The sequence below is a fragment of the Canis lupus genome, chromosome 21 (assembly GCF_011100685.1).
Source record: "Canis lupus familiaris isolate Mischka breed German Shepherd chromosome 21, alternate assembly UU_Cfam_GSD_1.0, whole genome shotgun sequence".
Taxonomy (NCBI): domain Eukaryota; kingdom Metazoa; phylum Chordata; class Mammalia; order Carnivora; family Canidae; genus Canis; species Canis lupus.
In genome coordinates this window covers 28457031-28475092 of record NC_049242.1, presented here as the reverse complement: position 1 = coordinate 28475092, position 18062 = coordinate 28457031, and the positions used below count along the sequence as shown (strand labels likewise).

General features: G+C 38.5%; 2 protein-coding genes across 2 annotated transcripts; both read left to right on the top strand.

The window, feature by feature from the left end:
• The first annotated feature begins 2986 nt into the window (after positions 1-2986).
• Positions 2987-3925, top strand: OR52A1 (olfactory receptor family 52 subfamily A member 1). The gene has a single exon (NM_001388695.1). The coding sequence runs from the start codon at positions 2987-2989 to the stop codon at positions 3923-3925; it is 939 nt and encodes a 312-aa protein (NP_001375624.1).
• A 12467-nt stretch (positions 3926-16392) lies between these two features.
• Positions 16393-17346, top strand: OR52AE1 (olfactory receptor family 52 subfamily AE member 1). Its single transcript, NM_001388694.1, is given in 1 exon segment — positions 16393-17346. A coding segment is annotated over 1 exon segment (954 nt).
• The last annotated feature ends 716 nt before the right edge of the window (positions 17347-18062 follow it).

Here is an 18062-nt window from a genome sequence, read left to right as displayed (position 1 = left end):
AAAAAAATTAAAAACATCAATCCCCAGGATACACACACATATACACACACGCACAGACACACATACATGTATGTGTGTGTGTGTGTGTATAGTGAGAGAGTATAATGTCCCCAATACAAAGTTAAAAGTTAAACAATAGCAGAATCTGGATTCAAAACTAGACAGTCCATTTCAAAACTAATTTTTAACCAACTACATCATGAGGTGTATCTTAACTGAAAAATCAAATCCATTTATCTTTAAATTTGAAGGATATCAGGAAATCATAAAAACCATTTTTTGTTTTGAGACTCAGTGAAAAAAGGGTCACAAGGATGTTTATTTACATAGAACTCAAGGCATTGGAGCATGTCTACTTCTACATGTTCTTTATATCATCTCATATGAGCACAGCAGAAAAGGAAATGAACTAATCAAAATATAATTTATGCCTATGAATCTGCCTGCTATTTACTTTGTGGGGAAGAAGAAGAGAAGAGAGCAAGGAGGTTCCGCCAATTTTAGAGATGATTTCAGATGCATTAGGGGTTTTTTGAATCCCAGAAGTCTTCATTATGAGCTGCTGGGCCCCTTGTGGCTTGGGCTAGTGGTGAGGAAATCTCTCAGCCCATGTGCAGGCTTCCTCCTTCACCACATTCACTGGGGAGCATTACAATTAAGTGCCAGCAGCTTTCTTCTGTAATCAACCTCAATAAATTTATGCTTTTGCCTCAGCAGGATACAGACCTTCTGGGCACATTGTTGGAGATGAACACACCAATATGATCTCAGACAGACTTACAGAAGAGGGAGCAAGTCTGAATTGTAGGGACAGAAGAAAAGCAGAAAGGCTATCCCAGAGATGTCCACATATTGGCAGATAGCCCCAGCGCCAAGTGGATCCGAGTTTATGATGCTAACACTGACAAGGGCTGTTACAGAGGGTCCAGATGGAAAAAAGAGGCACTTCCCAGCACAAGATACCAGGGAGTGAGACCAGAATCTCAGGAGGAGGAAAGGTGGATGATAGGTAAGCAATGAGGGATGGTGCTATGAAGATTGATGTTGGTCTTCAGGTATCTGGTAGAGCAGACGTGGTTCCCAACAACAAAGGGCAAAGAAGTCTCACCATCCCCAAGTATATTCCTATACTGTTTTGCTGCCAGCTCTTCCAAGGATAACCACTCCATCCCACCTGCAGTGTACTCACATATGTCTTCTCCACCTGCCTTCCCACTATCTGTACCTGTCAGGTAATGCTCCCATGGCAGCTCCTTTCAATTGAATGAGTCAGACAATGTGATTGTTACACTAGGATTCCTATTCTAATCCTAATTAATATAAAAGAAAAAAGTTAATGAAAGAATTCATGATCTGTGAACCTGTACAGTTAAACATTGGGGAGCAAAGCTTTGGAAATCAAGGATTAGGTGGCTAACTGGTCTCTTCTAAGTATAGGTCAGCTGACACAGCCTCTCTTTATAGAATGATTCTTGTTGACTGAGTTCCTCCGTTGGAGGTTTAGCCCCATAAACCATGGCTCTTCCTGCATTACTGGCATATTTGGTGACATTGGGTATATGATTATATGATCAGGAGCTTGCTGACATAAAGCAGCAGTGTTGGAGAGTTTAAGAAAGAGTGAAATAACTGTACCCTATTTTTTACAGGCTAACAATTTATTTTATAGCTTGAGAGTTTCTTGATTCAAGACTGTAATTTTTAAAAATCAATGTTTTTGAATCAAGAATGACTTTATGTAAGGACTAAGACCCCACATTTCCAGAAATCCAGTATTCTTTACTAGGAAACAAAGAGGTCATTAAAATTCTCTCCAATTGCTCTACGGCTCTCTCCTGAATCATTTCTGGTTTCCCAACGTTTGCCCTCTGTCTTGCATTTCTACTTCTTCATCTGACTCTGGATGAGGAGTCTACTCTTTCCCTCACTTATGTTTTATACATCTCTTAATCCTGAGCTCACAAAATGATTCAGTAGTTCAAATGATCTGTATTTTATTAAGAATTAACTAAACTAAATTAGCCAAGTCTCAGGCTAATGACCGCTCTGAACTATGAGGCCCCCAAACTGGCCTCTATTCTTCTAAGTTACCCATTTACTCATTTTACCACATCCTGTCGTCAGCAAGAATGAGTCCTCCTGCCTCCTCACTATTCCTGGCTCCTAGGTTTTCACTAATGTGTATTACAGAATGTCAGTTATTTTAAGCATGCAACTAATTTTTAGAATTTTGGTTGTTAATAATACAGGCAAAATAAGATGCAGCCTTATAAGAAATGTAAAACCAGTATGGGATTTTGGCCGAGAATAGACAAAGTACTATGATTTAGACAATCTTTCCCGAAAGTCCTCCTTCACAATCCATTGAAAGGGCATCCAGTCTTACATAGATACAGACAATATATAGATAGATGTAGATATCTACATATATTACACATATATATCTACATATATGATTTGGAAGTCAGTATTTGCTGTCTTCTCTGTAATAGTGAGCTTTTATACTATATTCGAGTCAGAGTTCTATTTGCTGGGTCAAACTGACAATTCCGGACCTAAGGACAGTGGAAAATAATAGAGCTTTAGGGTAGCTGCAATGGGAGAAATAGAGAGATTCATCAACTCTGATTCAAAAGCCCTTTCCAAGCAAAATAAACAGGTATAATTATTTTGTCCACAGGTCCAGAAGGCTATAACAGATAGGTCAGCAGTTGATTCCCTTACTCAGATGATCTGGTGGTTCTAATGCATTTGGCCTGCCATGCACATGACCTCTAATTGTGGACTAGTGCTTGTGGAAGTCCACTCTGAAACAGTGACGGTAAAGTTTTTTACTTTCAATAATATAAATGATATGGATACTATGTTCTTAAAATTCTGTCAAAATCAGAGAGACTCCTTCTGATGACTGGATAAAAAAAGAAAATAGAAGAGTATCACTGACTGAGATACTTCTTTCATTTCTATCTGGAGACCCAAAGACATTATGTCCATCTCCAACATTACAATCTTCATGCCTTCTATGTTGACACTAATAGGGATCCCAGGCCTAGAGTCTGTGCAGTGCTGGATTGGGATTCCATTCTGTGCCATGTATCTCATTGCTATGATTGGAAATTCCTTGCTTCTGTTCATCATCAAATCTGAGCGCAGACTTCACGAGCCCATGTATATTTTTGTAGGCTTGCTAGGAGTCACAGATATTGCACTTGCTACCACCATTATGCCCAAGATGCTTGGCATATTCTGGTTTCATGTGCCACAGATTTACTTTGATTCCTGTTTGCTTCAAATGGGGCTCATCCATATGTTTCAGGGGATAGAGTCAGGCATCCTCCTGGCCATGGCCCTGGACCGTTATGTGGCCATCTGTTATCCACTCAGACACAGTGGCATCTTCACCCATCAGCTGGTGGCCCAAATAGGGGCTATTATAACACTCAGGGCTGCCATTCTAGTGGCCCCAGGCCTAGTACTGATAAAGTGCAAGTTTCAATTTTATCATACAACCACCATCTCCCACTCCTACTGTGAGCATATGGCCATTGTGAAACTGGCTGCAGAAAATGTGCGGGTCAACAAAATCTATGGCTTGTTTGTGGCATTCGCTGTTGCAGGGTTCGACCTCACCTTCATCACTTTGTCCTACATACAGATCTTCTTCACGGTTTTTCGTTTGCCCCAGAAGGAGGCCCGCTTGAAAGCATTCAATACCTGCATTGCCCACATCTGTGTCTTCCTCCAGTTCTACCTCCTCGCCTTCTTCTCCTTCTTCACACATAGGTTTGGTGCTCATGTCCCTCCTTATATCCACATCCTCTTTTCTAGCCTCTACTTGCTGGTCCCCCCATTTCTTAATCCACTTGTCTATGGTGCCAAGACCAAGCAGATCCGCATTCACGTGGTAAAGATGTTCTGTTCCTAAAATCCACAGCGATTAACACCCTCAGCCTTCCCTTTTCTGAAATAGTAACAATCTCTCAAAACTGCATATAATAGTTCACAATCCACATTAATCGAGACTCTTCAGTGTTGCATGTTTGTTTTGTGCAATTTGTGTGCATTCTATGGTTTTTGCATCATCATACCCCATAGCAACTATCAGTCAGGCTTTTGGATGCAACCGGGGAATGAGAAGGAAGAAACACAAAGAACAAAATACCGAAGATATAATGTTTCCTATTCTCTCCTCTTTTTCAGTCCCAGGTGCAGCTTTCTTTTCTTTGGATTCTTCTCCAGAAGGATTCACAAATATGCATCTATCACTGAATTTAAAGGCACCCAAATCCCTTGTTCTAGAGTGTCCAAGTACTCCATAAAAACAAGGTGTTGGTGTGTCTTGAACTTTCTAGTCATCTAAAAATTTTAAGCATGGGTGTCAAAATAAAGAGACAAACATATAAACAAAACCAAACCTTTATGGATATAAAGAGATCATAATATAAAAATTTCAGTACAATCACCAGAGTCAAACAGGAATTTTGAGATGGAAAAATCATGAGAATTCAAGTGCTCCATGTTACACACCCATACTTTTTCTCTTGCATCCGCCAGGTATTTAATTATTACTCCACCAATCAAGTGTTATTACAGCATCATATATTAAATATTGTACTAGGAAATGAGGGGCAGGGTGGCAAATTTAACACATCACTTAAGTTTCATCCACCTGTTTCCTTATATTTCTGGGAGGGAAGGAGAGAGAAACAGAGAGGGAAAGGAGTAAGACGTTGTAGTCGTATATGCACTGATTGTTAGGTAAGGGAACATTGAAATCCAACTGAAAGCAGCAGACAGGAGAGTTAAAATCCTGTTCTTTGGTTTTCAGTTAGGAAGCCTGATTCTTAAGGAATAATGGAAGATTGGCCCAGTAAGGAAGGACACACCATGCCAGGTAGATGATACAAGAGACATAAACTAGAGAATGTGCTTAATGTAACTGCACAGATGTTTTTCCAATGTAAATTACGATTTGGAGAGATGAACATACTGTGGATATCAAGAATGGCCGTGGAGGACAAACTGGTTAAAGGAGAGCAGGAGATACAGAACATACTTGTGATAGGAATAAGTCATGGGGATAAAAAGCACAGCATAGATAATAGAGTCAAAGATATTCTAGTAGCACTACATGGTTACAGATGGTAGCTACATTTGCTGTGAGCACACCATAAAGTATAGATTTGCTGAATCACTGTGCTGCATCCCTGGAAATAAGGTAACACGAGTGTCTTATCTATTTCAATTAAAAAACAAGAAAGGCCACCACGGACACACTGCAGAGATGTTGAACTTTATTCTCAAAGTTATTAGGTGGCATTACAGGCTTCTATATAAAGTAAACACATGTATTTAGTGTGCATTTGTAAGCACGTATGTGTCTATGGGGCATGTGACGGTGTATCTTTTCAGTGGATATAAGACATCATGCTTTTTAATCAGGCAAGGCTATTAATTTAATGAAGAGATGGAGTAGTCATCTAGATTATGATTTCAGAGCTTAAGACTAGGGGACTATTCCTGAAAACTTCAGATCATAGACCATTTACTGACAATTGTGGAAAATATGCACACGTAGGCTGATGTCTATGATTTCTTTTAAATTCAATACATCTATAAAACAGACTGCAAGTCACAAAAATGGAGGATACTCTGGCTTGTTTAAAGGATTCAGGCTGGAGACACCTGGGTTGCTCTGTGGTTTTGCACTTGCCTTCAGCCCCAGGGTGTGATCCTGGAGACTGGGGTCAAGTCCCACATCAGGCTCCCTGCATGGAGCCTGCTTCTCCCTCTGCCTATGTCTTTGCCTTTCTTTCTGTGTGTCTCCCATGAATAAATAAATAAAATCTTTAAAAAAAAATGATTCAGTCTCGTAACCCTATCAATGATTGATGAGGATGAATGACTACTTGTAAATCTAGGGGATTTCTTGTGGCATCTTTGAAAATGTTCTCAATATCAATCTTTCTTGTATAATTAATATATGATATGATTAGCATGGATTACCAATAGGGGTGTTGTTCTTAGAGAACATAACTTCTTTAGGAATAAAACTGAGATGGATCAGAAGTGATTTCTTAATGTATTAGCAGGGTTCAACAACATTCTATGAAAAGGAACAAGTACATAGCTTAGGCTTTGTGGGCAAAGAGGTAATTGAAGACTATTACATAGGTTTTTAGATACCAAGAGATAAAACATGTTTACACACAGAAGTTGAACGAGGTCCAAAGTCTAATATGAGAAATAATAATCAAGATTGTGTAGATTTTCTATAATTCAGTCTAAAGTAGAAGAATGGAATTCATTTTTCTGGTGGAGAACCTTCTGCTTATGAGGGGCTAAAAGGCAGACTTTCCCTATCACCACCTTGAGTGCAGGAGTTCATCTTGTAACTCTCCTGAGCTAGTGGGCTAAACAAAAACAGACAGCAGACTAGCTTAGGGTGGTGCACTGTAATTCCAAGTTTATTTGGAGAAGTTTGAAATATATCTAACAAGGACTGGTCCTGACGGTGATTCTAAAAATAGAATAGGAAACCAATGGGGAGACAGAAGATGAAACTGGAAACCTTTTACACCATCCTCAACTGTCAATATGCCATAAAGTATCTAGTCTAGAGTACAGATTATCCTAGTATTGTGACCTCCAAATCATCAGGACCAGATCCAAACTGAGACCTGAAAAGGGAAAAAAGAACATATGGATCATTATAAGGACAGAGGATACCCAAGACTCTTTATCTTCCCACACATAGGCCAGGATGATTATAGAGAATATTCTTGGACAGGAAATTGCCTGAAAAAGAAAAATACATTTTGTAGAGGGTCATTTTAATGATTTCTAGAAACTTCAAACTGGATTGCATCAAGTGCAACAATGACTAATAGCACTTGTATCTCTGAATCCTCAAACACTGGTTATGATTGAGATTTTTAAGCTTTGACAATCAGCTTGGTGAAATATGATTCTTTTTATAACTAGTATTCACAAAGAGTGCAATAACTGCTTCTTCTTCTGCTTCCATATCATTCCTTGAAGTGCTTCATTGTTTCCTTTAATCACCTGCTGATTTGTATTCATGTCCTCTTAGTGTGTGTGTGTGTGTGTGTGTGTGTTTGACAGCAAACTTTATTTTTTTAATAATAAATTTATTTTTTATTGGTGTGCAATTTGCCAACATACAGAATAACACCCAGTGCTCATCCCTTCAAGTACCCCCTCAGTGCCCATCACCCACTCGCCCCCACCTCTCCCAGCCCTCCTCCCCTTTCACCACCCCTAGTTTGTTTCCCAGAGTTAGGAGTCTTCATGTTCTGTCTCCCTTTCTGATATTTCTCACACATTTTTCTCCCTTCCCTTCTATTCCCTTTCACTATTATTTATATTCCCCAAATGAATGAGAACATATAATGTTTGTCCTTCTCCAATTGACTTATTTCACTCAGCATAATACCCTCCAATTCCATCCACGTTGAAACAAATGGTGGGTATTTGTCGTTTCTAATGGCTGAGGAATATTCCATTGTATACATAGACCACATCTTCTTTATCCATTCATCTTTCTATGGAAACCAAGGCCCCTTCCACAGTTTGGCTATTATGGACATTGCTGCTAGAAACATCTCGGTGCAGGGGTCCTGTTGTTTCATTGCATCTGTATATTTGGGGTAAATCCCCAACAGTGCTATTGCTGGGTCGTAGGGCAGGTCTATTTTTAATTCTTTGAGGAACCTCCACACAGTTGTCCAGAGTGGCTGCACATTCCCACCAACAGTGTAAGAGGGTTCCCCTTTCTCCACATCCTCTCCAACATTTGTAGTTTCCTGCCTTGTTAATTTTCCCCATTCTCACTGGTGTGAGGTGGTATCTCATTGTGGTTTAGATTTGTATTTCCCTGATGGCAAGTGATGCAGAGCATTTTCTCATCTGCATGTTGACCATGTCCATGTCTTCCTCTGTGAGGTTTCTCTTCATGTCTTTTGGCCATTTCATGATTGGATTGTTTGTTTCTTTGGTGTTCAGTTTAGTAACTTCTTTATATCTTGGAAACTAGCCCTTTATCTGATAGGTCATTTGCAAATATCTTCTCCCATTCTGTAGGTTGTCTTTGAGTTTTGTTGACTGTATCCTTTGCTGTGCAAAAGCTTCTTATCTTGATGAAGTCCCAATAGTTCATTTTTGCTTTTGTTTCTCTTGCTTCGTGGATGTATCTTGCAAGAATTTACTGTGGCCAAGTTCAAAAAGGGTGTTGTCTGTGTTCTCCTCTAGAATTTTGATGGAATCTTGTCTCACATTTAGATCTTTCCTCCATTTTGAGTTTATCTTTGTGTATGGTGAAAGAGAGTGGTCTAGTTTCATTCTTCTGCATGTGAATGTCCAATTTTCCCAGCACCATTTATTGAAGAGAGTGTCTTTTTTCCAGTGGATACTCTTTCCTCCTTGATCGAATATTAGTTGACCATAAAGTCCAGGTCCACTTCTGGTTTCTCTATTTTGTTCCATTGATCTATGTGTCTGTTTTTATGCCAGTACCACGCTGTCTTGATGACCACAGTTTTGTGGTACAACCTGAAATCTGGCATTGTGATGCCCCCAGATATGGTTTTCTTTTTTAAAATTCCTCTGGCTATTTGGGGTCTTTTCTGATTCCACACAAATCTTAAAATAATTTGTTATAACTCTCTGAAGAAAGTCCATGGTATTTTGATAGGGACTCCATTAAACGTGTAACTTGCCCTAGGTAACATTGACATTTTCACAAAATTAATTCTGCCAATCCATGAGCATGGAATATTTTTCCATCTTTTTTGTGTCTTCCTCAATTTCTTTCAGAAGAGTTCTATAGTGTTTAGGGTATAGATCCTTTACCTCTTTGGTTAGGTTTATTCCTAGCTTTCTTATGCTGCTGGGTGCATTTGTAAATGGGATTGACTCCTTAATTTCTCTTTCTTCAGTCTCATTGTTAGTGTATAGAAATGCCACTGATTTCTGAGCTTTGATTTTGTATCCTGCCATGCTACCAAGTTGCTGTATGAACTCTAGCAATCTTGGGGTGAAGGCTTTTGGGTTTTCTATGTAGAGTATCATGTCATTGGCGAAGGTCACAAATCGGGTTTGAACTGATACCAAAAGATTGGGATTGTCCCCTGCTTATTCTCAGATCATAATGCCTTGAAATTAGAACTAAATCACAACAAGAAGTTTGGAAGGGCTTCAAACACGTGGAGGTTAAGGCCATCCTCCTAAAAGATGAAAGGGTCAACCAGGAAATTAAGGAAGAATTAAAAAGATTCATGGAAACTAATGAGAATGAAGATACAACCGTTCAAAATCTTTGGGATGCAGCAAAAGCAGTCCTGAGGACGAAATACATCGCCATACAAACATCCATCCAAAAACTGGAAGGAGCTGACACTTTGTGTTTCGGCGACAGGCAGACAGACAGGCAGTCTCAAAAACTGGAAGGAACTCAAATACAAAAGCTAACCTTATACATAAAGGAGCTAGAGAAAAAAACAGCAGATAGATCCTACACCCAGCAGAAGAAGAGAGTTAATAAAGATTCGAGCAGAACTCAACGAAATCGAGACCAGAAGAACTGTGGAACAGATCAACAGAACCAGGAGTTGGTTCTTTGAAAGAATTAATAAGATAGATAAACCATGAGCCAGCCTCATAAAAAGAAGAGAAAGAAGACTCAAATTAATAAAATCATGAATGAGAAAGGAGGGATCACCACCAACACCAAGGAAATACAAACGATTTTAAAAACATATTATGAACAGCTATACGCCAATAAATTAGGCAATCTAGAAGAAATGGACGCATTCCTGGAAAGCCACAAACTACCAAAACTGGAATAGGAAGAAATAGTAAACCTGAACAGGCCAATAACCAGGGAGGAAATTGAAGCAGTCATCAACAACCTCCCAAGACACAAAAATCCTGGGCCAGATGACTTCCCAGGGGAATTCTATCAAACGTTTAAAGAAGAAACCATACCTATTCTCCTAAAGCTGTTTGGAAAGATAGAAAGAGATGGAGTACTTCCAAATTTATTCTATGAGGCCAGCATCACCTTAATTCCAAAACCAGACAAAGACCCCACCAAAAAGGAGAATTACAGACCAATATCCCTGATGAACATGGATGCAAAAATGCTCAACAAGATACTAGCCAATAGGATCCAAGAGTACATTAAGAAAATTATTCACCATGACCAAGTAAGATTTATTCCTGGGACACAAGGCTGGTTCAATACTCGTAAAACAATCAATGTGATTCATCATATCAGCAAGAGAAAACCCAAGAACCATATGATCCTCTCATTAGATGCAGAGAAAGCATTTGACAAAATACAGCATCCATTTCTGATCAAAACTCTTCAGAGTGTAGGGATAGAGGGAACATTCCTCAACATCTTAAAAGCCATCTACGAAAAGCCCACAGCAAATATCATTCTCAATGGGGAAGCACTGGGAGCCTTTCCCCTAAGATCAGGAACAAGACAGGGATGTCCACTCTCACCACTGCTATTCAACATAGTACTGGAAGTCCTAGCCTCAGCAATCAGACAACAAAAAGACATTAAAGGCATTCAAATTGGCAAAGAAGAAGTCAAACTCTCCCTCTTCGCCGATGACATGACACTCTACATAGAAAACCCAAAAGCCTCCACCCCAAGATTGCTAGAACTCATACAGCAATTTGGTTGCGTGGCAGGATTCTTTGTGTGTTTAAAATCTGATAAATAAGTTTTTCCATGATCCCCTCCTCTCTGCATGGTAAGGACTATCATTTTACATCAGACAACTTCACAAATAGTATAGGCATGGCCAGTTCCGACTATTTGGTGTTTCCCATAATTCATGTAAACTTGGTACTTCTCACTTGATAAACTTTATCAACCATTGCAGTAAAAGCCATGCAACTCCATTCTTAACACTGTTGTAGTAAAAATTAAACTTTTGTTTCTCGTTTTCTCTAGAACACGTGTAGAATGAAGAGCCACTGATGAATACTTGCACCCTATATTTCCTATTATATTACAGTAAGCTAATTATTCCTATTGATATAAGAAGCTCTAAGGAACTGTATTTGTCACCAAAGGAGTCATATTGCTTCTAAAACCTCTTATTCACCATAGCACTAATTTTTTTTTAAGATTTTATTTATTTATTCATGAGAGACATAGAGAGAAAGAGAGAGGCAGAGACTTAGCCAGAGGGAAAAGCAGTCCCCCTGCTATAAAATACACCCCTTCATGTGTACAAAACACTAATTTTTGTATTTTCAGAAATTTATGTTACTTTCTCTTCTCTAATTCCAGAACACTTTTGTGACCCAGATGCTGAGTTCATGATCTTAGCCAAAGGCAGATGCTCAACCACTGAGCCACCCAGGTGCCTGCCGGCACTAATGGCGTTTAACTTAGCATTATCTAAGAGTAATTTTGTCTCCAAAATTCAATAGCATTATGATTCTGTGAGGTTCAAACAGTTTTTGCATTTCCCAAAAATATCTTGTGGGTCATTCAACATGCTTCTAATACTCCAATTCTCTATAGAGAGAGTAGTGTATGAATTTCAGAACCTGCTGGCCTCATAGCAGCCTATATCATATTCTATGTGCAAACTATTCTTTTGTTTTCTCTGAAGATATTTTATTTTATTTTGAATTCATCAGATTCTGTTGGGTGGCTGGCATTCTGATATACATTGTTTTCTGGTGTACCTATTTCTACTATGGTTGATTTGAATCTACCATGTCACTGAGTGCAGAGCTGGGAAGAGATGCACACCACCGCTCCCCTAAGCCACTGTGAGGTAACCCAGCCCACAAAGTAGCCGTATTATAGGATGAATATAATTTATGGCAATTTAATGACAAGATGGGAGTCAGAGAGTCTCTCAGTACAAAAAAGAACATGTCTGCTAAATGCGGCCAGATGCAATCAGTGACAAAAACCATGTAACTCTAAGTGAGGCTATCATGTCTGTCACATAGATGCATGTAACACAGCCTTGTTAGATATTTTTTTGTACCACGCAGATTCAGAATCTTTTCCTTTCCTCTTCTTGATCCCAAAGCTTAAAAACCTGTTTAAGTCACAAACTCCCCCTCAACCCCCCTCTTTTTTTTGTCAACTAAGTAAACACTGGTCATAAAAAAATAGTTCATAGTTGGGAAGTTGATATATATAAGGTGACTGGCAGTAAAATCTGAAAACACATAATATCATTTCGGGATAATTCTAAACAAATAGAACAATTTCTATATCACATAGAAATATTCCATTTAGTTCTCTGTTACCATGTCTATATTGATTACTCTGAATACCTTGAGATGTTTTCATTTCCCTTCATTTGGCTCATTATTTAGTATATAAGTGTCATTGTGTTATCTTGGGGGTACTGTTTTCTCTTAAAAGCTTCTGAAAGGACAGTTGTTTTGGTTCCCAGTCCTCCCAAGGACAGCAGGAATGGAGAGTTTTTATTAGATGCAGATCTGCTATGAGACAAGTTCTCCTAGGGTTTGAACCATATTGTGCCTGCTTTTCACCTTTGTCTGAAGCTGATTTAAAGCTCACCAGTGATTGGTTCAAAGTAGTCCCCAAGGTGGCTCCTATAGTACAAAACAGCCATCCTCACTATATGAAACACCAAAAGAGTTTCACCCTGTGGCTTCTACGTATGTTATCACTGATGATTCCAGGTAAGTCTTTGGGCCTTAGATTCTGTACTGAGTGTGGGAAATGGAGGATTGGTTTCAAAGAGAACACAACACACTTATGAGCCAAGAAGATGCCAGGATGACTAAAAGAAGCAACAGAATCTTGCAGTAGCTGATTGCTCAAACATGAAGATTCTGTTTCGTGTTTTGCTCTTCAGAATATTTCTGAATCACTGAATCACACAATCAGTGACAGTATATAAAGTAGGCCTGAGAAAAGGAAGACCCTACAGAAGAATATGGGTAATAAATGTGTAAAAATTTGGTTTCTGAGAATCTACCCCTGGGGGCTTGAAACAGAGATCAAAGGATGAATGTCACAAACTTTACATAGGGTAAGATTTCCTGAGATTATAGGGAGAGTAGCTTTAGACCTCAATCCCTTCATTCTTTTAGGTTTTGAGAATCAGCCTGAGTCAGAAATGGGTTGTAAGTAACCCTAAGAGTTCAGGGTTGATGCTGAAAATGAGAACCCCTGATTGTTTACCTGGCCCACACATTTCAAGGTTTAAGATATGTCTCCTTCCTCTTCTAAACATGTACATATCTGTACACACACAGATGTTTCAAGCTTGTGCTTGTGATCTAGTGCCGTTACTCTCAACCCAAAGACATCTTAGTCTCACCTCCCATGATTTCCATCCATCAAGTCAGTGAGCAGCACAAATATCACTCCTGTGTTAGTCCTCACTTCATCCTATCCCAAATGCACTATCACAAGTATCCTTCTAACTTCATCTCCCTATGTCATATATCATCGTTCTGGATCAGATGGAGTGGATTTTTACAGGGAAAGAAACCTGCTGTTATTCCACCTAAGGTTTTGAAATTTTTTTGTTTAAAATTATAACCTTGGGTGCTGGGAATTCGGAGGGCAGTTGATGTGATGAGCCTTTGATGTTGTACACAAGTGATGAAGTATTGAAAACTACACTTGAATCTAATGATGTATTATATGTTGGCTAATTGAATTTATATTCAAAAAATTGTGAGCTTAAATGTGTTATTCTTCCCTTTTCCTTAGCCCTAACAACCGTCACCTCTGCTTATGAAAGAATTCATATCTGAAACTACCTTTTGATTTTCAGTCCAACTATACATTTCATGCTTCTTTGACTTTATCCAAAGTTTTTCCTCTTGAAATGCCCTTTCATCTCCTTTATCTGGCTAATATCTACCAGAGAATGATCCCTCTTCATAGCCATATTTAGTCTGCCTATTTTGATTAAACCTACAAAACATTATTATTTAATTAAAGACTATTTTTCTCCAATGTAAAACTCTAAAGCAATTGTTAGCAACCATATGTGATGTGTCCTTCCCCACACATGCAGGTGACATTTGGTTTAGCATGAGACATTTTTTATTTTTGTGACAAGAGAGAACAATTAGTAACTCATGGATAGAAGTGGGGATGCCGTCAAGCCTCCTACAATATAGAGAATTAGAACACAAAGTTTATCTTATCAAAAATGCCAGTTGTGCTGAGAGTGAGAAGACCTGTTCTAGAAGAATATCAGTTAAGCCTTATGAAGCTGGAAATGTAAAACTATCAAAAAGGAAGGTAACTGCTTTCTTCATAAGATGCATGTTCTTTGAAGGCACATTTTCCCATGTCACCTACCTGCTAGTTTGTTTCTTGGCTTCTTCCCTTTTTACTCTCTTTCTTCTGACTAACCATGATATAAACCTCAGCCACACTTCAGTTTGCACACTATCCTCTAAGAATTCTTAGGTCAAGTATGACTCACATGGTTATGGCTATGTTAAATCTCCCAAATGACTATGCCTAAAAAAGACAATAGCACACACTTTTGAGCCAAATCACAGAGTGTTAGCCAGTACATGGGTCATCTGATGTGCAAACTTGGACTTATATGTGCAGCATATAGTAAGCCTGTATATAGTTTCTGTGTTTTATCTATTTGGTGAAATAAAAAGGTAATATGAAAGTTTTTTATCCATCAGTCTGAAAAGGCACAAGCTGACCAAAATCTTTTGTATATTTTTGTATAATCCAGCCTGACTTATTCACACACTAATATGTAGCTCATAATTCTTACTGGATTCAGTGGTAAAATCTCAAAAGACAAAGTATTTTTTGTTCTTTCTGGGTCAGTATGCCATGATAGATTCACCTATAAAAATAAGAAGTCTTAGTTTTTCATTAAGATAATGGGCTAATGATGGGAATATCATAAGGTAAGGAAGATAATATAATTAAAAATGCTTACATGTCTTAGGAACATGGATAACATAATACGTATTTAACGAATCATAAGTCCTAGTTTTTGAATTTCAAGCACTCAAGGTAATGTAGATTCTTCAAAATATAGGATAAATAAATTTTACAGTCTGTACCTCCGCATCCTCCCTTCAAAATAAAGAAATTGATCAAATTCCCTTTAAAATGTCACATATGCAGACACCAAGATTATAGTCAATTGACAAATCTCATGAGTACCAAAATCTATGTAGATTTGGGGTTGCACAGTAGAATATGTAGGAGTGTGATAACTGACTCTATCACTTGTTCACCAAACTTTTGCACTAAACTATACAATCTAACCTGCCAGTCCTGCATTCTGTTAGGTCAGACAGAATGGATTTTCCAGGTGCTTTTGCTTAATTATACACAGAAAAGGTATGAATGACCTTGTGAGGGCCCAGGGAAGGCCACTCCCAAAGTGTGACATAAGGTCATAAAGACTATTTTGAACTAACAGCCTCTTCAGGAAGACCGACTCTTCTTTGTCTCCAGAATTCAGTAAAAACATCTCCCCTGTGAAAGGTCCCCTCTCTGCACCTAAAAGTAAAGAGACATCTTTATCATCAGAGGTAGGATATGCAGGGCCAAAGTAGCCTATATAAATAAGCCTTGTAAAAAAAAAATAAAAAGCTAAAACTGAATAAACCTTTTAATATTACTAGTATTACTCCAGCTTGGATTCTAGTCAAATTTAGAATTCCTTACTAATTGAAGCTGGTAAGCATAAGATTTATTTGTCTTGTCAATTCCTCACAGCTTTGTATTTCTTTGTCAAGAATCTGTGAAACTTTCATGCCGGGGCACCTAAAGTCTCAGTTGGTTAAGTGTCCACTGTTGGTATCAGCTCAGGTCGTGACCTTTCTTCTTTGTTTTTTTTTAATGTCTGCAACTTCTTAGCAGAGAATATGGAATCTAGAAGTGTATACATAGACCACATCTTCTTTATCCATTCATCTTGCGATGGACACCGAGGCTCCTTCCACAGTTTGGCTATTGTGGCCTTTGTCTTTCTTAAAGCAAAGTTGATGTCTATATCACACAATTCAAAAAATCCTAGGCACAAAGAAGCAGAAATTTTATCACTGCTTGTATACTTAATAGATAATGGAAATATAAAACTAGAACAGAAAACAAACACTGAACAGAGAAGAGAAAATTTAAAAAGAAGTCCATCTTATTTGCAAATAAAGATACCGGGGTCCATAACGGGGAAGTGATTAACCCAACAACTTACGGAAGTTTTAGAGAAGAGTCAGCCCTTCACATAGGCTATTTTAGTGTGCCTGGAATCTCCATAAATAAATAATTATTCTGTCAACTTGATTTCTTCCTATAGGAAACTAGCCTCACTACTTTGCACCAGAGCATGCAAACTCTCCAGTTTTAATATGGCAGACAATGCTACACATAGCTACATCTCATCTTTTTTCCTGGTTGGTATTCCTGGTTTGCAAGCTTTTCACTGCTGGATTGGCATCCCTGTCTGCCTCCTGTTTGCCCTGGCCCTGCTGGGGAACAGTGTAATCATCATCACCATCAAAATAGAACCCAGCCTCCACCTGCCTGTGTATTTCTTCCTTTGTATGCTGGCAGTGAATGACATGGCTCTTGTCTCTTCCACAGCCCCCAAGATGCTGGGTATCTTCTGGTTGGATGCTCACAAGTTTGACTTTAGTATCTGTCTAGCACAAATGTATTTTATCCACACATTCTGCATAATTGAGTCAGCCCTCTTGGTTGCCATGGCCTTCGACCGGTATGTAGCTATTTGTATCCCACTGCGTTATACAACCATCTTGACAACACCAATGGTCACTAAAATGGGTCTAGCTGGTGTGATCCGAGCTACCTTTATGGTTTTGCCCTGTCCTCTTCTTATTAAAAGGCTACCGTATTACACTAAATATGTTATCAATCATGCCTACTGTGAGCACATGGCTGTGGTGAAGTTGGCCAGTGCCAACACCCTCATTAACAGAGCATATGGAATCTCTGTGGCCCTTTCAGTGATGGTGTTGGACCTACGGCTCATCGCCACATCCTATATCAAGATCCTTCAGGCAGTCTTCCGGCTATCTTCTCAGAATGCCCGCTCTAAAGCTCTGGGCACCTGTGCTGCCCATGTCTGCACTCTACTTGGATTCTACACACCTGCACTATTTAGTTTCCTAACTCACCGTATTGGCAAGAAGGTACCTTCAAGCATTCATATAATCTTTGCAAGTTTGTATCTTTTGGTGCCTCCCACAGTCAATCCCCTGGTGTATGGTGTCAAGACCAAACAGATTCGTGACCGTGTGGTCAGTCTCTTCCTCTCAAACAAGATTATTTCTGGAAACTAAAATATGATGTAAATATAAACCCGTATTGGCAGATTCTGTTTTATGAAATCATGGTACATTAACAATAGTTGCAACTTTGTCCCCAACATACAATTTCTCAATTCAGTTTTATTTCTCAGCAGGGATATTTGATGTTGTACATTTTTCTCTCTTTTTTCATTTTTTAATATTTCCCTTTCTTTCTCTTGGAAATAAGCTTCATGGGAAGCGTTCAATAAATACTTGCAATAAATGTTATTGATTATTGACATTATTTTGTATTCTATATTTATGAATAATATTTCATGATATTCACAAATGTGAAATAACTAGGTTAATTTTTGTAATAATTTAAAAGTTCTCAGTATATTGGACAATGTAATTTATGAAAACAAATTTTTTTTTCCAATTCACACTCTTACATGTACTGATTAAAATTCTTCAGTAAAAGTCGTCATTTTCAAGTTTCAGTTATAACAGTTGTAATAATGGCTTAACAGTCACATAATGATCATTGTGGGTTTGGCTGTTTACTAAGCCTTTTACATTTATTTACTCCTTTAGTCCACAAAACTATACTGTGATGTGGGTAGTATTATTATTCTCCTCGTACCAAGTAGGAAACTGAGGCACAAAAAGGTTTAGTAAATTGCATAAAGGTAACTCCCCTAGCACAAGGCAATGTAATATTGAACCCAGGGACTCTGGTTTTCAAAATACATGCTCTGTATTATGCA

Coding starts and splice junctions, on each gene's coding strand:
- OR52A1 (NM_001388695.1), top strand. CDS start 2,987: ATGTCCATCTCCAACATTACAATCTTCATGCCTTCTATGTTGACACTA.